This window comes from Cephus cinctus, unplaced genomic scaffold, assembly GCF_000341935.2.
Source record: "Cephus cinctus unplaced genomic scaffold, Ccin1 Ccin1_scaffold0457, whole genome shotgun sequence".
NCBI classification, from domain to species: Eukaryota; Metazoa; Arthropoda; class Insecta; order Hymenoptera; family Cephidae; genus Cephus; species Cephus cinctus.
This window is the reverse complement of record NW_014333134.1, coordinates 64534-82702: the sequence shown is the minus strand read 5'-3', so window position 1 is coordinate 82702 and position 18169 is coordinate 64534. Positions and strand designations below refer to the sequence as shown.

At 34.7% G+C, this 18169-nt stretch overlaps 6 protein-coding genes and 1 long non-coding RNA gene across 22 annotated transcripts; 2 read left to right on the top strand and 5 right to left on the bottom strand.

Annotated features, from left to right (window-relative positions):
• Positions 1-19: 19 nt before the first annotated feature.
• LOC107267848 (elongator complex protein 6) lies at positions 20-1745 on the bottom strand. The gene is made up of 2 exons (XM_015740004.2): positions 1488-1745; positions 20-1279 (listed from the first exon to the last, which is right to left on the bottom strand). The coding sequence occupies exon 2, from the start codon at positions 1266-1268 to the stop codon at positions 420-422; it is 849 nt and encodes a 282-aa protein (XP_015595490.1). The 5' UTR covers positions 1269-1279; positions 1488-1745; the 3' UTR covers positions 20-419.
• Positions 1746-3949: 2204 nt separating this feature from the next.
• LOC107267815 lies at positions 3950-5018 on the bottom strand. 2 transcript variants are annotated; one of them, XR_003059712.1, is made up of 4 exons: positions 4782-5018; positions 4580-4687; positions 4157-4503; positions 3950-4086 (listed from the first exon to the last, which is right to left on the bottom strand). It is a non-coding gene; the product is annotated as an uncharacterized LOC107267815 (long non-coding RNA). The 2 variants fall into 2 exon arrangements; XR_003059711.1 differs by having other exon boundaries at positions 4157-4687.
• A 155-nt stretch (positions 5019-5173) lies between these two features.
• On the top strand, positions 5174-8343 carry LOC107267811 (mitochondrial dicarboxylate carrier). Of its 6 annotated transcripts, none has more exons than XM_015739933.2 (9): positions 5174-5312; positions 5377-5501; positions 5916-6053; positions 6471-6626; positions 6746-6912; positions 6987-7194; positions 7275-7355; positions 7423-7479; positions 7546-8343. In XM_015739933.2, the coding sequence occupies exons 3-9, from the start codon at positions 5958-5960 to the stop codon at positions 7654-7656; spliced, it is 876 nt and encodes a 291-aa protein (XP_015595419.1). In that variant the 5' UTR covers positions 5174-5312; positions 5377-5501; positions 5916-5957; the 3' UTR covers positions 7657-8343. The 6 variants fall into 6 exon arrangements, with proteins under 6 accessions (XP_015595419.1, XP_024940845.1, XP_015595420.1 ...); XM_025085077.1 differs by having other exon boundaries at positions 5179-5312; positions 5377-5524; XM_015739934.2 differs by having other exon boundaries at positions 5236-5307.
• Positions 8344-8694: 351 nt separating this feature from the next.
• On the bottom strand, positions 8695-10777 carry LOC107267809. 2 transcript variants are annotated; one of them, XM_025085070.1, is made up of 6 exons: positions 10432-10777; positions 10284-10326; positions 9874-10199; positions 9548-9789; positions 9347-9466; positions 8695-9287 (listed from the first exon to the last, which is right to left on the bottom strand). In XM_025085070.1, the coding sequence occupies exons 1-6, from the start codon at positions 10501-10503 to the stop codon at positions 8801-8803; spliced, it is 1290 nt and encodes a 429-aa protein (XP_024940838.1). In that variant the 5' UTR covers positions 10504-10777; the 3' UTR covers positions 8695-8800. The 2 variants fall into 2 exon arrangements, with proteins under 2 accessions (XP_024940838.1, XP_015595413.1); XM_015739927.1 differs by having other exon boundaries at positions 8695-9260; positions 10432-10763.
• A 218-nt stretch (positions 10778-10995) lies between these two features.
• LOC107267810 (dual specificity mitogen-activated protein kinase kinase 6) lies at positions 10996-13576 on the bottom strand. Of its 4 annotated transcripts, XM_015739928.2 has the most exons (8): positions 13425-13532; positions 13231-13345; positions 12845-13004; positions 12615-12780; positions 12302-12538; positions 12051-12230; positions 11741-11958; positions 10996-11626 (listed from the first exon to the last, which is right to left on the bottom strand). In XM_015739928.2, the coding sequence occupies exons 3-8, from the start codon at positions 12907-12909 to the stop codon at positions 11482-11484; spliced, it is 1011 nt and encodes a 336-aa protein (XP_015595414.1). In that variant the 5' UTR covers positions 12910-13004; positions 13231-13345; positions 13425-13532; the 3' UTR covers positions 10996-11481. The 4 variants fall into 4 exon arrangements, with proteins under 4 accessions (XP_015595414.1, XP_024940842.1, XP_015595416.1 ...); XM_025085074.1 differs by lacking the exons at positions 13231-13345; positions 13425-13532 and adding an exon at positions 13559-13576; XM_015739930.2 differs by lacking the exon at positions 13425-13532 and having other exon boundaries at positions 12845-13158; positions 13231-13349.
• LOC107267808 (diacylglycerol kinase epsilon) lies at positions 13322-16724 on the top strand. 6 transcript variants are annotated; one of them, XM_015739926.2, is made up of 11 exons: positions 13322-13460; positions 13995-14198; positions 14298-14469; positions 14544-14674; positions 14755-14902; positions 14968-15185; positions 15248-15393; positions 15456-15624; positions 15690-15870; positions 15941-16077; positions 16156-16723. In XM_015739926.2, exons 2-11 carry the CDS (start codon positions 14034-14036, stop codon positions 16273-16275), a joined length of 1587 nt encoding a protein of 528 aa, XP_015595412.1. In that variant the 5' UTR covers positions 13322-13460; positions 13995-14033; the 3' UTR covers positions 16276-16723. The 6 variants fall into 6 exon arrangements, with proteins under 6 accessions (XP_015595412.1, XP_024940824.1, XP_015595411.1 ...); XM_025085056.1 differs by lacking the exon at positions 13322-13460 and adding an exon at positions 13572-13770 and having other exon boundaries at positions 13981-14198; XM_015739925.2 differs by lacking the exon at positions 13322-13460 and adding an exon at positions 13585-13718 and having other exon boundaries at positions 13981-14198.
• On the bottom strand, positions 16672-18084 carry LOC107267813 (aquaporin-like). The gene is made up of 4 exons (XM_015739936.2): positions 17779-18084; positions 17532-17724; positions 17259-17452; positions 16672-17207 (listed from the first exon to the last, which is right to left on the bottom strand). Exons 1-4 carry the CDS (start codon positions 18046-18048, stop codon positions 16989-16991), a joined length of 876 nt encoding a protein of 291 aa, XP_015595422.2. The 5' UTR covers positions 18049-18084; the 3' UTR covers positions 16672-16988.
• Between the last annotated feature and the right edge of the window lie 85 nt (positions 18085-18169).

The window sequence follows — 18169 nt, the reverse complement described above, 5'->3', positions numbered from 1 at the left end:
TAAATATAATATTGCTGACGCCTGTTCTTTTTGTAGTAAAATTATAATCATTGAAAATAATGGTTCGCTGGATCATACAAATTTCGAGTTTGAAATTCGATATACTGGCGAATTAGAATTAATTAATTAATAACTTGTTAAATACTTTTGGCAGTAACAACCACACCAGACATCACTGACATTTTTATACTCTAGTTACTAATTTCCCCATCTCCTATTGATAATTGTATTATACACTTTTATGCGATTTACAGAATATATTAAGAAGAAAAAGAATTGTTTACCGTTGGCTTGAAGCAAACGTTACGATAAATGATACTTTTCTATTAAAGGCAATAAAGAACATAACTTTTTCTTTGTGCGTGATCAATGACAAACATTTTGGACATGAATAATCTAGGCAGTGCTCAAAGTTAATTTTACGAAAGGTTAGCACCACCAGGGGCAAAAAGTTTTATTTGACGGTCCATTAATTTGTACAAGTAAGTCGTTTTTTCAGCCCAATGATATTTTCTTCTAATAGAGCTTATCTTCCAACGTACATTCATTTTTCCAGATATGTCACTAGCATGACCTGTACTTAATGATTTCACTGTAACAATTAGATCAGCCATGTGTTTTATACCAATAGCTATCATGTCAGGTTGGCAGCTGTCAGGATCAGCTTTGTAGGTATGGGTCATGATGCAGACAGAAATTGTTGGTTCGAATTGCATTAAAGACCACAAATACCTCACATAATACCACACATCCCTCAGACTTAATCTCATATCAAACATATGACTCAGATCATCAATGATTATGACAATAGAATCTCTAGATTGCAACATTTCATAACATTTATTTTTTAATGGTGTGTATAGCTGGCGTACAAGAGTTTTATCCAGTTTCATGATGTCAGGAAATCCAGTATCATCGATTGACTTTTGTTGAGGAGAACTCAGATCCACATTGGCTGCATCCACTGAATCATGACCCAAATCTTCTACATTGGTAGCAGCTATCTTCATAGGTTCAACAACCGTCACCTGTCCCCTTTCTTTTAATACATTTAAGTTGTAACCCATCTTCATTCCTACATTGTGATAATGGCCGAATGTATTGTGAAAGAGTACAAGACATATTCCATGTCCTTTTTCCAAAGCTCCAGATAGCACTGAATTTACTATGAAATTGGCATCGCTGCCATGTTGCTCCTCGATCAAAATCATCTTTCCACACATGTCAACCCTATCAATTCCAAGGGCACTGCAAACTGAATCAGTCATGATAAAGGATTCTGAAACGATAAAGCATTTTACTACTACAAGCGATTCCACAGGGTAAATATTTAATTATAAAAAAATACACGAAAATGGTCATTTTAAATTGATTATATCTAGAACACTATATTTCAATGAACATTTTAAAAACGATAGACTATTTATTTGGTGACACTGACAGAATAACCTAGAAAAACATGCAGTAATTCAAATTTACTATATTACTTTAAATGAACACTGCTCCAGTGAATTCTACAAATTACTATCTTCTTTCAGACAAAGCACCGACTCAATTTTTCAAAAAAGATGTATCGCATATATAAAGAATTTCTCAAATTATCACGTGTAAACTACTATCATCGGTCGGTCGCAGTTGATCGCAGTCTAGTTTATACGGAAGCCCGGCAGAGTCCACGATCTTGTATACAGGTCTGGGCACGTAGGCGAAAAACGCGTAACCTTAAGATGGATCTACCGCAAGAGGCGTTAGTGTCGAAAATACGATCACATGGTACTACTACGCGTGCCCAGTTATCTTTTTTTTGAATACGTGACCTGCAGCTTTGTTCGTAATGTGTAATATACAGGGTGTTCGTTATGAAATGCACTGTTGTAACATCGTTGCCATCCTTGTCAAATTCTAAAGAATACATGTATTTTCATTTTTTATTTCATATATCAAAATTTCGAGATAATCAAGGTTGAAGTTTCAGTAATGCGACCAATGAGAACGTGTTTAAACGGAGCGTAGATGACGTCCAGAGCCAGCCCGCAAGGCCAGCTTACAGTAGGCTAATAACACTAAGAGTATCGTCTCTTGTATCTTACTCAATTACATGCAGATAAACAGGGACACAACGACGATACTCTTAGTGTTATTGGCCTAGTGTAAGCAGGCCTTGCAGGCTGGCTTGCGACGTCATCTACGCTCCGTTTAAACACGTTCTGATTGGTCGCATTACTGCAACTTCAACCTTCATTATCTCGAAATTTTGATATATGAAATAAAAAATTAAAATGCACGTATTCATTAGAATTTGAAAAGGAATGTAACAGTGGTACTACAGTGCGTTTCATAACGAACACCCTGTATACCGTGATTGGAATTGAAAGAAGCAAGAATGACCAAAAAGTCCATCGTGCCTGCTTGAATCACAATGGTAGGAATTTGCATTTGAAAATCTCACAGGAGTTACAAGTAAATTCATTAAAAAAGTTACATAAACTCAACAAGTATAAAAAAGAGAAAATATTTATACTATTGAACTTAGCTACGAAAAAAATTCTACTTGTACAGATATTTCACTTTTTGTACTTGTCCAGAGGTATTTTCATCAAGTTAAAAGTTTTCAGTATATACGCAATTATAACATCATTTCATTTTCATGACTTTTAGGTGAATCGGTCCATTTAACTTCAGTTTTTTAAATCATCAATTCTTTATTTGTCTAACTTTAAAATTAGATTGTTAAATTTTATTTAATTGGCATCGCATCGGTTTTTTGTGTAACTTTCCTTTTAAATCAGAGATAAGAGGTTGCAGTAAATTTACGGATGCGCATGCGCTGGCATTTTCGACACTAGCGCTTGCGGACAAAATTGTCCACGTTGCGGTTACGATCTACGACGTGGTCAGGATAGGGAAGTGCCCAGACCTGTATACAAGATCGTGCGCGAGACTCGACTCAGTCTCACGCAATATCATGGCGGCGCCAAACGAGCCCTAAACATGGCGTCCCTTCCGGGTGTTGGCCGGACTCTGACTAGAGGGATTCTAGTCGTTAGCGCAGAGATAAATATAAATATAAAACAAAAATTTGGCCTCTTTGTAAATTTCATTATTTTTGTACCAAGTAAATGTTGAATTACAAGCATCAGTATATGATAATATAATGCCACAACCAAATTTTCCATACGACATTCTATTTAATTTGTCAATATCATATGGAATCAAATGAGCGGGTATAACTAGATCTTTCATTGCTGGAAACGAGAACTTTTTTTTCAAATTTTCGTCGAAGCTAATAATATTTCGTCGTTCAATATTGTTTTACTTCTGTCATATCCGTCGTCGTATGAATCATGTTCTTTAATAAAAACATTCGATATGTTAGAAAATAGTTCGTCGCATATTCCTTTTTTATCTAGCTTAGTTATTAGTAGATTCGGATAATCGAAAATCCGGATAATTGAATATATGAAGAAAAGCGGTTTTTGTATTACGGTTTCTGTATTAACTCTAGAAAGATAACCTACGTCGCCCGCGCATAGTTTTCTTTTAGTTACGTTGTCATATGGTATTTTTCTAGGGAAACTGTCTAGCTAAAACAATAATGAAACAGGGCGAAGAAGAGATCGCATGGGGCGCGGGCGGGTAGAGCCAGCGCAACATACCCGTGCACGCACGGACTAGATTACAAAGATATTTGCTCGCAGTTGGCAATCCGGATAATCACGAATCCGTATAACTGAGGTCCGGATAATCGAGTCTCCACTGTATTATGATGACGACAATATTTCCATAAGTCACATAAAGTTCCATCAATCTCTAACTTTTCAATAATAGTTCCATTGAAGAAACCTAGTCTGACTGTTGATTTTAAAATCATGTCAGTTTGTCCTTTTTCGCTCAAGAACTCATTGTTTGTTAATTTAATGATAACTGGAGATAGTATTCAACAGTAGGATTCAATTTGAGCTCCTTTATTCCACCAGTTTGCTTCTTCATTTGACTATAACATCTTTCTGATATTTTGTGTAACCAGTCAACATGTAGTATTCGATGTTTGGGTAATTTGGACGAATTTGCAATCAGCAAATAACACTGTAAAAATAAAATGAGATTTATAAATAAAAAGTACTAAATAAAATTTAATATTGCTAATCTTGTTTACCTCAGATGAGGACTTAGAAGGACATGAGGCTGTGAAAGAGAAGCATAAAGATTTAGTGGAGCTATCACATTGCAAAGAAATTATTTCCTTGATGCATGTTTCTTTCTTCAATTCTTTTTGAATTAAAGTATTTGTATTGTTTATATGAACTTCATATATTTGATTTTCTGATTCAAAATTAGATTCTCTTCATTGATAATTATACCATATTTCTGTTCATCTTGATAATATATCAATCCTTGTGTTTTTGGAAAATATTGTTTCAGTGTCTTTAGAATGATTGTTCCAATGTTTGAGGGAGACAGGACAATTTCTCTATTTATGTGACAAATAATTACATTTGTGATCTAAAAACAATATATAAAATATTGTAGTAATTAGACTCTTATATTACATGATCAACAATAGACTTCATGAATTTACTTTTGAATTTGTAATTTAATTCATATCTTTCTTGTACTGAAATCCATACTGAACCAATGATATTACATGATAATTTTTTATTCTCTAAATAACAGTCACCCTGGAGATCTAAAATAAAAATCATAATTATAATCATCACTAATAAATAAATTAATTAATGCATTCATATTGATCATCTAAGGTCCCATAATTGAGGCTATACCTATAATTACACCTTTGATTTTTACATGATCACCACTTCATGAATTTACTCTTATACTGACAAATAAATTAAACAAGAAAAATTGCTATATTTAAATTTATTTATATCTTTTATTAAACTCAAAGAAGTGCGGGCTTATGATTAAAACTGTTTGATTAAAGAACATGACGTTTTTCCCGCATTTATCCATTTATAATTTCCGAGTCAGACCTTAGGTACGAAACCGCCGATATACTTATAGGTTTGTTCTCGTTGTCTACCTATACTTTCTGCACTTTACAAAAAGTGCAAATTTTTATTGGATGATATTTTAAAGTAACCAATGAGAACTTGTCCTTTTTGAAAAGTGCAGAAAGTGTAGGTAACAAGAACGAACATAGTGATAGTAGACAGCTAAGAACACGTGGCCATCAGCTGATAATAGACTTGTGGCTTGGTAAGCAAGTTAAGTGGTGTGTGAGTGTTCCGTATACATCCATGTAGAAGATCCGACGACTGCCGACGACCTGGTAGAAGTAGTGATTTGGTGAGGTGGGGTGGACAACCGGTGATGGCTAGATAAAATTTCACAGCCGTTAGCTTTTAACTTTTGTAGAAGGTGTCAATCAGCCAGTCCTCTCTGTAAAGCCTTGGACTCAACTCGTTTTGACGTTCTGCGTACACTAGGCTACCCCTACGTCCTGCTGCTAGCATCATCAACCAATTCAATTTAATTATCAGGTAATACTGATAATGAGCGTAAAGTATTAGTTTAATCAATTACTTAACAGTACTTATTGTCATTCACGTTGTGGTAATTAACAGAAGCTTTGATCAGTAAGATAAATTTGTAACTATGAGTCTTTAATGCTGTTCAACTGTTGCAATTTTCAGTATGATACTAATTTTCATTAATCAAGGACGTTCAGCTTATGTTTATTGAAAAGAACATACTAACAGTGGTGTCAGTTGTATTATAAACATTTTTCACAAGCCTTTCAATTTTTGTATCTTGAAACCAAGATGACTTGTAGAAATGGAACATTTTGCCCCGTTTCATTGTTCACTGTTCCATAAGTTACACATTGTTAATATAAATGTAATTAATATGTGATATCATAAGGACATGATAAGTAATTCGTTTTATTCCAATAGACTCAGTATAACAATTGTTAAGGAATTTCAAGGAAAAAAACAATGACTGAAACCAGTAAGAAACTTTCCCGCTGGTATTTCGGAGGCCTGGCTTCTGCAGGAGCTGCCTGCATTACGCATCCTTTAGATTTGCTAAAGGTAATAGTTTAAAAATCTTAAAAATATTGGTATTATTCATATAGGTTTTAGTGCCTACCTAATAAAGTTATTAATATATTAGATACATGTTGAAATTTAAAGTCATTGATTTATTTAAAATGCCTCTAACTTGAATTTATCTCTTAATCATGAAAGTCTGTCTGTGAGCTCCAAATAAGTTAGAACCCCACTATTCCAAAACCACGAACTTGGTTTTATAAATAGAATTATTGAAATACACTCCTCTCGCAGCATGATTTATGTAATTTGTATTATATAATCTAAAAGGGGACCAGCTATGTTCATAGAGTTTCAATATTACATACATTTTTTTTATCTTTTGAATGTATTACTCAAGGACCTTTTCTTAAGGATATCAAATATTTTGAATGATATGTATATAATTCCATTATCCAGGTGCATCTCCAAACCCAACAGGAAGGAAAGACTTCGATAAGTAAACTTACACTGCATATAATTAAGAAACAAGGAGTTCTGGCACTTTACAGTGGACTCACTGCTTCTCTACTACGTCAACTGACATATTCCACAACTCGATTCGGTTTTTATGAGGTAAATAAGACATGCATGATATATGGTCAAATCCAAAGTTTCAGTTTGTTCCATAAGTTATATATTACTTAACATATAACTCAATACATGAAGGTCACTTCTCTTTGCACATTGATTAGGTGGGAAAACAAACATTGGAAACATCTGGCTCGCCTCTGCCATTTTATAAGAAATTATTACTAGCTGGTCTGTCTGGTGCCGCTGGCGGTGTCGTGGGCACACCGGCCGATCTGATTAATGTGCGTATGCAAAATGATGTAAAGCTCTCACCAAACCTCAGGCGGAAGTATGAAAAGATATGATACTTATTCTCCATATTATTACTAGGAATTATACTAAATATTTTATGTGATTGTACAGTTATAAGCATGCACTGGATGGTTTATTGCGAGTTTGGAAAGAGGAAGGATTTATTAGACTTTTTAATGGTTGCTCGACAGCCACCAGCAGGGCAACTCTCATGACTATAGGACAACTCAGCTTTTATGATCAGATCAAAATAATATTACTACAGACCGGCATGTTTCAAGATAACCCTACTACTCATTTTCTGTCCAGTTTATCTGCTGTGAGTTTATAGACACGCTTAGTATTTGAATACTGTCATAATTTCAGTAAAAATACAAGAATTTTAATTTGTTTTATCAGGGTGCAGTAGCAACGACTTTGACACAACCTCTGGACGTGTTAAAGACCCGAGCTATGAATGCCAAACCGGGCGAGTTCAAGGTAAATTAAGACAAACGTCAAAATATTCAATGCACAAAATATTCAATGGATTTTTATTTATCAACAGAGTATGATGCATCTTGTCATGTACACAGCCAAGTTAGGACCATTAGGATTCTTTAAGGTATGTTAATTCACAATATGACACTACCCACAAAGTACTTTCATGTCATTATCGGTTATGTTTCAGGGTTATGTTCCTGCATTTGTTCGGCTAGCACCGCATACTATCCTGACCTTTGTTTTCCTAGAACAACTTAGAAGTAATTTCGGGTTCATCCCGGAGCATTTAATTGCGTGAAAGTTAGATTAATAGAAGCAGGCATCCGTCGTGGTCCAGCGGAATGCCAGTTACACATAATTAGCACAAATTGAATTACGTCAACTAATCAGTATACGTGTGCGTCACAGTCACCCATAGTGCGTCTATTGACGTGCGTACAATTTATTTATGTACTGTCAAAATACGCATGCGCAATGTCTTTACATGATTCTATTATTGCCGTATCTAAAATTACTTCAGTCCAGTATAACACTCTTTTAATAGTAATTAATGTTTCATTCACAAGTACCTTCGTGGAACGAATTCCAGCCGATGCATTCCACACAAATATTTTTGACATGTATATGCTGGCGTATATTTATATATAAATATATACATCTCCATTAAAAATGGAATCTTGTGCGCGCAAAAACTCCATTAATTCGAGCTTATCTTTTCGATGGACCATTGATTATATCAATGGGTACAATTATGGTACAATTATGTTAATTAGATATACGAAACTAAATGTCTTTAAAAATAGTAGTCATATGTCTACCTCAATGGGTTGGAACAATTTTTATTTTATCGCCAATGTCTTTCCCGATGTTTTATTACTGATGGAATGATCTATACGTAAGCCCGTATTCAGGCTTCGCTCTTAAAGTCACTAACAGAGTCACTTTTAGTGGAAAGTCACTAACAAATAATTTAAATGCGTGCTATTAGTACTAAAAGCGAGTTCTAAATGCGGGCTTTAGAAAACTCGTGTTAACGGTAAATAGTAACAAACTGTAATTTATGACTGCTTATAAGGAAAAGGGATTGATAACCAATCAGTAAATGGTTGTGAATTGATAGATAGGAAAGGGAATTAATATGATCACAAAGTCAAACTGTAGATGCAATTATGGGATTGAGTAATATTATTGATCATTTAAGCTTCCAGTGAGAATAACTATACTCACTCCTATGTTACTTGTATGTCAAAGCCTACATTTATTTTAAGAAACATAATATTAAGATCATTTTGAATGACCCATTTAAGATTGAGTCAATGTTTACAGAACTTTCTCGTTGATCGAAAAGATTTGTATAATTGTTTATTTTATGAAATATACAAATATAATATCTTATTGTTACGTACATAATTCAATTCACAAGTGAGAAACTGTATATGATTTTACTTACAAGACATCCATACAAATTTTGTTCTAGTAAATTTAAGAAGATCCCTATTAGGGTTACATATTCTTTCATCTTCAACACAAACGTTGCCTGTTGTTATAATTGATATAGGAAACAAATTGGACATGTACTGTAAAGCTGGTGTGAGATTAGCAAACGTTAAGATATTCACAAGACCTGGTGGAATTTGGCAACTGGAAAACATGTCGCAGTATTTTAGCTTGGTTTTACAAAAGTAATCACTACTTGTTATTATTACAGTATTGCCAGTTATGCAGGCATAAACTACCATACGAAACAGGTCTTCTGTATTGTCGCTATTTACAACAATTACACCTTTCGGGTCACGTCTTACTAATAAATTAACTGTATCATCCTTAAGGAAGAAAGTTGAGGTCTCACATACAGATGGATCATTAGCCCATCTTATTATAGAATCTGCAAGGCTGTAATTTCTGGAAGAGTATAAAAATATCCTGCTTCTACCCATTTCTCCTGATAATTATTTTGATTTTATTGATGCGATATTATAGGTACTTACCCTGTGGATGCTATCCTGTCTGCCAGATATTGGAAAACATTTTTCCTCTTACTGAGAGGTGTTGTGGACCACGCTTGAAAGGCTCGAACAGCAGAGACGACACAGTCCATTATATCTTTTCTAGAGATATTCATTTAATAGGAATTAATTGAAAGGTGAAGAAGTTTCTCAAGATTACATAAAAGGTATATGATTACATACTCTGTTGCATTAGCTATTAATATATCTGTTTCTCCAGTCCAGTACTCCTGTTTTACTGGTTTTTTCCATTGGCCATCATAAAATAGGTGAAACTTTTCACTCAACTCAGATGCTCCATCTGATATAATCCTTGTTAAATTGTTTGATTCTGGAATGGCATAGTCTGCTGTTATGGAAGTGTTTATAATGTTTAAAAGAAATGCATCTAATATTGACGATGTATTAATCCAAACAATAAATGTCTAGAAATAAAAAGGAATTCGATGTAATTACAAATCATTGGGGGCTACATGCAAGTACAAAGAAAATAGATGAGAAATACATACATTTAAGGCAGCAGCTACATTTTGAGTACTGTTAATATTCTCTGACCATATAGAAGCTCCATATTCTCTTGAGGTCTCTATATTTACTGCACGAATAACCTCATCATTATTGCGAAAAGCTGTTAACATTAATCTTTCTAGCATAACAACTTTGGCCAACTGTGCCTCCACAATGCTGTCTGTAAATATATTTATAACAGGTTCCTGAACCCAGATCTTTTTCAGATTGAAATACTTTGAATCGTCAGCTTTACAAAACGACATTGTTTTGAAGTAATTGATAACAGCACTTATATCAGCATCTGCCATGATGATCATTACCATATCTGAAATATTTTTCATATTTTAACATGTAACAATACCAATTCCTATATATATTTTCAGATGTTGTAATCCATAGAGTGCATTACCATGTTTACGTTTTTTCTGACCGTACATTGCATCTAGCTGAGCCTAAAACAGGATGCTTTCTTTATGTTAAGATATAATACGCACACATGAACAGTATTCCAGTATGTTATACAATATACCATTCTAATATGAGACGATATTACTCACAGTATCCGGATTAATGTTATAACCCATTTCATTGTAGAGTTCAGCAATTTCTGCGGCGTTGGGAATTGGCATCGTTAAACAATTTATGCAAATCTCTGGTTTTTGAGTGACAGTATTCTCACGTCACACCTTGCTTTAATCCCTATCTTATTGTAGAATTACTGAATGTGAAGATAGTATTCATGAGCATACAGCACTGCTGTGTAGTGAGCATTAAGAAAACGTAATGACCTATAATGATTGGACAGTTGTTATCATTTCGTGTTAGAAAGAGGTAAGCAGTCTAGCAATAACTTTCAATAATGGTTATCTAAATGATTTTTTATAATCATGAAAACATAGTAGCAGATTATTTAAAGACCATTAGATAAAAAAATCTTATTAATTCGTCAAGTAATTTTCTCGTTTATTGAAAATCAATGTTACATAATAGTAGAATGTATCAAAAAAATTTGCATTGATTAGGCAATGTCTATAAAAAATTACTATTACACTTTTTAAATATTTTGCATATGTTACAACTTAGAGTGTACAGAGTTCGTAGCAGCAAAATCTTTAAAAAAAAAAGTATGTACTTCATAAATATTGACCAGAGCTCTGCATAGAGTTCTATATACAATTCGAATAAGATTTCAAGATGGTATTTTGATTGATCTTTTAAATTTATCGGTGTCTACTCGATTCAAACCATACGCTTATTAATATATTCAAGATGAAATAATAATTAGTTATTTGGACAGGTTTCACTATGGCGCCATAAGTCATAGTGGCACCGTTGTGTCCATCCCTCAGTGTTTTATCCGTGAACTGAGAAATCGGCAGGCCGCTGTTACCGAATAATCTGAAAATTGCTAGTATTGTCGCAAACCAAATGACATACTTTCTTGTTTAAACAATATAATTACAAATGGGCACCACAAAATCACATGAAACTAAGGATACTGAAACAACCCAATACGGAGATGCAAATGAACGCGACGAGTGAGAAGCGCAAAGTTACGTAAAATACCGCTTCGACAAGACTAACATCATCCTTAAAAAATCCCTGTACTATGACAGCTGCTCAGTGTCCGGCAAATCCAAAATTTCTTCAACAAACGTCGCAACGTTCGTGTCCTTCGTCGCGTGTTCAGTTATGAAACTGAGCTCCAGGAGTTGATTGTAATTCGGTCGCGCTGTATAATTCTTCATTAGACTGTAACGAAATCAATTCACATGTATGACCTTGGTAAAGTATAAATTTATTTAGGGTTTCAGGCAGCTAGACTTTGGAACTATTTTCAATGACCTCCTTGGCGCTATTACTCACCATTTATTAATAAACTCTTCAAAGCTGGGTGAAAATTTACCAGCTGGTAACTTTGGCGCTTCATCTTTTACTACTTGCTTGAGCTGTTCAAAAGGTGTACCCCATGACTCGTATGGGAATTTGCCTGTGGCTAGTTCCACCAATGATATACCTAAGGACCAGACATCCGATCTGATGTCATATTGTGAAGGGTTACCTGACGGGTCTATCCTCTCTGGCTGGAAAAAGGACATTCGAGAAGAAGGATAAGAGAAATAAAGAAAAGTAATAGAAATCATACTATTATTAAGGAGCTGTTAATAATACGTACGGCCATGTATGGTTTACAACCGGCGTCGATGGTTTTGGCTACTGAGTCGACGAGATACCCGGATATTCCAAAATCACAGATCTTTACTTCACCCTTCCGATTAATTAATATGTTACTAGGTTTTACATCTCTGTGTATAACTCGTAATTGAGAATACAAATAATGTAATGCACTGACTACCTGCAGGTTAGGATCACTATTTTTAGGTTATGGTATATAGTGATAGATATCTAAATGTATGAAACACTTACAGCAAAAGCTACTTTTCCAAGAATATCTTCAGGAATTGAGCGACCGTGCTTATAAACTTTTGTATAAAATTTGTCCAGACTCATGTCCATTACTTCCATGCAAATCCAGACATCCCCTTCTCTGAAGAGAGCTCCATAGAATTGTACAGTATATGGACATGCCGAACTGCGCATGGAAATATCTAGATCCATTAATAAGCGCTTTTGCTCTTGCGTATTGACTGTTGCTGTTATTCTCTGTAATTTATATTCAAATGGTTTATCTTAAGAAGAAAAGTTCTACTCGTAAAATATGTTTACTTATGTTAACTACCTTCACAGCCATGATAGTACCACTTTGTTTATGTCTCATTTTATCCACAACCCCATATGCTCCTCGTCCAAGAACACACAGTTCTTCAAGATCATCTGCTTCTACTATAAAAGTCTTTTCATCTATGGTTATCGTTGTTCTTTTATCCAAATTCCTTGGTGGAGTCCTGATACATATTATCAATGATCACATCTACACACATATAATACATCATTGAAAATATGACTTACACTGGTACAGGAGTTTCCTCAGAAACTTGCAGCTTCAATTTCCTGTTTCCTTTGCGAAAAGCCATAATAGTAGTTGTGTGAGACTGTGGATGCCAATACTATTTCCTCGCGGTTGAATATAATTCTGGCGAGGATTAATTCTCACGCATGTTTATCAAGACTGCAGAAAATTATACAAAGTCTAGATTTAATTTGACAGTGACAAACTGTCTAGCCGAATAAACAAAAGGGGCAGTTACAAAAGATTTAGATATAGGTTATATAAAACATGATAATCGCAGCATAACTCTGAGAATAGTAAGAACGTGTCAAATCTAGATACCAGAAATACAAAAGAATTATAAGACAACGTTATAAAACTAACTTCACAGATTACAATACATTACCTTGTGCAATTAGTGATAAAGTTGTAAATTTCTTTTGCCCATATATGAAGCTTTTATCCGACTTAAATGATAGATTGAAGTTAGTCGCATAAAATCAGTTGCGAGTAAAAGGAGACTTTCGCATGAAACAAGATAAACAAGAATACGATTTGATTGATGCTTTCTTTCTAAAATTTCGAAATAATTTTTTATACCATGAGAAGAACGTGATTGATCTTACTATCCCAAAGGTGTGAATCTTATAACATTTGGATAATCTTATATCAACATCTATATAACTCGGAAAAACCATTTAAATACTGGTGTAGGGACATTTTTATAGCATTACCAATAGTTTTCTCAGATTCTTCTGCGCATGTTTCTCGTTAATCGTGAAGCTCTAACTTCAATCAGATTGTGATCATTTGATTTTGGTTGATCATGATTTGAATGATTTGGATGCATACAAATTTATTGTTACGCACAATTATTATAAAAAGTTTTATCAGGTAATTGCTTATGTATTACAGTGTTCTGTAACATATATTTTTTTGTGGCCTTGTAAGTTCTTGTCTTATATATGTAACATTTCATATCAGTTTTGGTTTATTATTTAATTTCTATTTCCTTGTAACTTCATTACATTGTTCTCTTAGTTAATCGATAATTTGTTCAATTTTAATATCTTTAATTGTGTCATTATTATAATCTATGGAATAACTATAGTTTCACTTTTGTATAATATATCTGTATTGTTGGTTTCGAGTACAGACCTTCTGTTACAGAAGAGATTATCAACAAAAAAAAGTTTCTTCTAAATCAACATGTGGGAAGGAGAATTATCTACTGTTATTCTACCCACAGTATCAACCATGATATTTTTCATGCTAACTGTAAATCTCTTTAGATACCTTGTAGGAGATCCGCATATCCATATACGGGATGTAACTAAAGAGCATAATTGGAAAACCATTAAAAGGATATCGAAGGTATTTGTGCCTTTCTAGAATTTCAAATAAAAACTAAATATATGTTATATCCATCTTATATCGATATAAAAAAATTCATTGATATTTGCTTGCATTTAGGCATATTACTGCAGCATTTGTGAGGCGTTTCTGTTAAATGTGGATGGATTGAAATGCGATTCATGTGGTGTCTGTGCTGATCGCGATTGTGTCAGAATTGCTGATAAAGAATTAAAATGTAAGAGAATTACATTGCCTAATGATCAACCAATGAAGCACCATTGGGTGAGAGGTATGTCAATTGCTCTATTATAATAAGGCCAAATTATTTCAGAATGTAAAAACAATTATAAAATGTTTCCACAGGAAATTTACCTATTATAGCAATGTGTGATGTTTGTGATGAAGAATGTGATCTAGAACCAGGTCTTACAGATTGGTGTTGTTGCTGGTGTCAACGATGCGTTCATGACGCATGTAAAGCCAATCTGTCAGATGTGAGAATAAAATTATACCATGCCTTATGGAACTGTACTCATAGAGGCAGATTTGCATAACTATGAAACTTCTTTGGCAGATTTGTGACTTTGGCACTTTTAAATCAATGATCATACCACCTGGAAGTCTTGAAGTGATTAATACACGTAGCACAATGCGGCGACGATTACAGCTTCGCAGGATAATACCACCACCCTGGGCTAATTGGAGTCCTCTTATAGTAGTTGGTATGCTCAAGTTCAAATTTGATTCTGTTCATGATACTAATAAGCGATGTTTTTGTTACGTCTAGGGAATAGAAAATCAGGCAACAATGATGGAGCAGATATATTATCACTATTCAGAAGATTATTAAATCCAGCACAAGTGGTGGATCTTGCTGAACGTGATCCTGTAGCCGCTTTAGAGTGGTGTCGATTACTTGGAGATATTCCTTGTAGGATACTTGTTGCTGGCGGTGACGGTACCGTCGCGTGGCTCCTCAATACTATTCACAAGCTGCAGTTACAGGTATTATTTGCATCTCTTGTAATTTTTGTATAAAAATATTCGATTTTCATTTATTTTCCCAGCCCGTACCATCCGTAGGAATATTACCATTGGGAACTGGAAATGATTTATCCCGTGTCTTAGGATGGGGCAAGGAACACAACTCAAATTTTGATCCTATGGAAATTTTGCAGCAAATACAGACAGCGCGAACTATCAAACTTGATAGGTAAACAGATTAGTTGACATGGAAATGCTGCATTGATAATTTAATAAAATCTATTTCTTTAGGTGGATGGTATCAGTAAAACCATACAGAGGACTAGGATTTCGAACATCTCGACAAAACATTTTCATGTACAATTATTTGAGTATCGGCGTTGATGCTCAAGTAGCTCTGAATTTCCATCGTACTAGAGAAAGTAGATTCTATTTCTTCAGTCATAGAATATTCAATAAGGTAAGATTTCTCTATATTGACATGTAAGGAATCAATGGAATTTTTATCCTATAATGTTCACTCAGCTCTTGTATTTATGCTTTGGCACGCAACAAGTCATGGAGAGAGAGTGCAAAGATCTGGACCGAAGACTAGAAGTTTATTTAGACGGAAAGCAAGTAGAGTTGCCTTCGATAGAAAGCATTGTCATTTTAAACATTCCTTCTTGGGGAGCTGGTGTTAATCTGTGGGATATGGGTCTTCCAGGTATATATATAAGACAATATATAAAAATAACTTGACATTAGGTACGAACCAGTTAATTAATTACTTCTAGACAATGAAAAACTTGGCATGCAGAGTATCAACGATGGAAAATTAGAAGTAGTAGCCATATACTCTTCGTTTCATATTGCACAACTGCAAGTGGGCCTTTCACAACCACATCGACTTGGACAAGCCAGTACAATAAAGGTACCTTTGTCATTTCTATATTCTTTTGCACAACTCGTATTATTTTTCCTTATCTATCTTCAATATGTATATTCTCAGATAAAACTGCTTGGCTCTTGTGCTGTACAAGTCGACGGAGAACCTTGGTATCAGCATCCTTGTGAATTTACCTTGACATACTGCAATCAAGCCTCAATGTTGATGAAAATCAATAATTGATCTGATTAGACACTTCTTAACCAAAGATACATTCCTAGTATGATGCAAACTATCAATTTGAAAGAAAGAACCTCCTATGGTTTGCAGCGCCAGGTGTGGATGATCTGATAGATACATAATTAACAGAAACTCTAGTCGCCATATTTCAAACATACTGTACAAATCGTATATTATATAATTTTTATGTTTTGTTGACTTAACGAGTCGTTAATAACTGAGCCCGCGGATTCAATAACGTCCTGAGCGCTCGAGAGACGGTATCAGTATTGTCCAACCGGACAAAAGCAGATCGAAAATTTTTTGGACAATACAGATACCGTCTCTCGAGCGCTCAGGACGTTATTGAATCCGCGGGCTCAATTGAGTGGCTAATAAGTATTGTATACTACATACGTATAACAGAATTAATATTATTTTTATTTACAAATGTGCACATTATGAACGCCCAAAAAAAATATATATAAACTAAATCTAAAATTATTGAAGGATGTTAACCACTGCATTTATCTTGTATCTGTGTACCCAATTTAGTTAATAATGTATAGAATAATCATTATGTTTCACATCCGATTTGAATGAATAATCATCATCTTAAGGTTCCAAATATCACTACCTTAATGTTCCAAAACATTACTGTTGTACCGTCGAACGCATGTTGTTAAACATTGACAGACCGAGACTCTTTTTACAAGAGTAGATTTTGGAACACGCCCTTAGTTGGTAGAACGACCAGGTTCCACTGTCGTTTTAGCCTGAACTGCCTTATCAACTTTTGGTATTACTGGTCCTTGACTCTCTTCATCAACTACCTCATGCTCAAGGAAATCTTCTTCATATCCCAATTCCTCATGGTCCCTGAGATTGTTTTCAAATGCGGCCTTGAATAGGAGGGCTGCGAGGATAGCGCCAAGGATAGGACCTGCCCAATATACCTATCTTTGCGTTTTAGAAAATATATGTATGTCCAAATGCAGACGTCTCACCCAATGACCAGCCCAATAATCTGCTAACAAAGCAGCTCCGAAGCTTCTTGCTGGATTAAATGATCCACCTGTGAACTGTGCAAAGGCACAAATACCGGCAATGAATACCAACCCAATGGCAAATGGTGCAAGTTGCTGAACAGCTGTGCTATTAGTCTCCATAGTGGTTAGAATAGTAAGCATTAGAATAAATGCTGCAAGGTACAGAAAGAACAAAAAATCATTAAGGAGTAAAAGTAAATATATATTCTGAAGGGGAAGAATACACATTACTTGGTATAAGCTCCACCAGCATAGCTTGTACGTGTGTTATACTCTCCACAGGTACCGTGACACCTAGACTATAGTTACGATGAAAGAATTGTTGACTTTCATCAATCGGGGCGATGCAATAAAGGATCAGACTGCCTACGCAGGAACCAATAAGTTGAGCGCCAATATAAAACACACCTCGAAACAATTTCATCTGGAATATATCCTGTGAGTTTTTATATTACCTACTATTTTTTAATTTCATTACTTTGTTGATCACCATCATGCCCATTGTTATTGCTGGATTAAAACGTGCTCCGGATATCTTACGAAACATAACCGTGCAGACGATATAGATGAGGCCAAACGTTAATGCCATGGAGAGGACAGTTACAGTCAGGACGGGCATCAATTGAATGGCACTTGCACAACCAAACAGATTAATGGCGACGCATCCGACAAATTCACTTAAGAGCGCATAAAACATGCTACCATTAACTTCCTCTTGCCTGGCACGATTGTGCTGATCAGACTCCATTATTAAATAGACTGTTGGACAAAAACATTGATGCCATTACAGATTATAACGTTACTCAACTTTTAGATCAAATTTGAATAAACAAACGAGGAGCGAGAAAGATAGCGGAGCCTTTATTATA

Excerpts from the sequence above, each read along its gene's own strand:
- LOC107267810 (XM_025085074.1), bottom strand. The coding sequence starts at position 12,909 with ATGGCTTTTCGCAAAGGAAACAGGAAATTGAAGCTGCAAGTTTCTGAG. Across the intron at positions 12,539-12,614 it reads GTACTATCATGGCTGTGAAG|AGAATAACAGCAACAGTCAA; the intron begins GTAGTTAACATA and ends TATAAATTACAG. Across the intron at positions 12,231-12,301 it reads TTGGAAAAGTAGCTTTTGCT|GTAGTCAGTGCATTACATTA; the intron begins GTAAGTGTTTCA and ends CCTAACCTGCAG.
- LOC107267813 (XM_015739936.2), bottom strand. The coding sequence starts at position 18,048 with ATGGAGTCTGATCAGCACAATCGTGCCAGGCAAGAGGAAGTTAATGGT. Across the intron at positions 17,725-17,778 it reads GCATGATGGTGATCAACAAA|ATGAAATTGTTTCGAGGTGT; the intron begins GTAATGAAATTA and ends GATATATTCCAG. Across the intron at positions 17,453-17,531 it reads GCTGGTGGAGCTTATACCAA|CATTTATTCTAATGCTTACT; the intron begins GTAATGTGTATT and ends TGTACCTTGCAG.
- LOC107267848 (XM_015740004.2), bottom strand. The coding sequence starts at position 1,268 with ATGACTGATTCAGTTTGCAGTGCCCTTGGAATTGATAGGGTTGACATG.
- LOC107267811 (XM_015739933.2), top strand. The coding sequence starts at position 5,958 with ATGACTGAAACCAGTAAGAAACTTTCCCGCTGGTATTTCGGAGGCCTG. Across the intron at positions 6,627-6,745 it reads CTCGATTCGGTTTTTATGAG|GTGGGAAAACAAACATTGGA; the intron begins GTAAATAAGACA and ends CACATTGATTAG. Across the intron at positions 7,480-7,545 it reads GACCATTAGGATTCTTTAAG|GGTTATGTTCCTGCATTTGT; the intron begins GTATGTTAATTC and ends GTTATGTTTCAG.
- LOC107267809 (XM_025085070.1), bottom strand. The coding sequence starts at position 10,503 with ATGCCAATTCCCAACGCCGCAGAAATTGCTGAACTCTACAATGAAATG. Across the intron at positions 10,200-10,283 it reads TCAGAAAAAACGTAAACATG|ATATGGTAATGATCATCATG; the intron begins GTAATGCACTCT and ends AAAATATTTCAG. Across the intron at positions 9,288-9,346 it reads GACAGGATAGCATCCACAGG|AAGCAGGATATTTTTATACT; the intron begins GTAAGTACCTAT and ends AGAAATGGGTAG.
- LOC107267808 (XM_015739926.2), top strand. The coding sequence starts at position 14,034 with ATGTGGGAAGGAGAATTATCTACTGTTATTCTACCCACAGTATCAACC. Across the intron at positions 15,186-15,247 it reads TTCACAAGCTGCAGTTACAG|CCCGTACCATCCGTAGGAAT; the intron begins GTATTATTTGCA and ends TTATTTTCCCAG. Across the intron at positions 15,871-15,940 it reads GTGGGATATGGGTCTTCCAG|ACAATGAAAAACTTGGCATG; the intron begins GTATATATATAA and ends AATTACTTCTAG.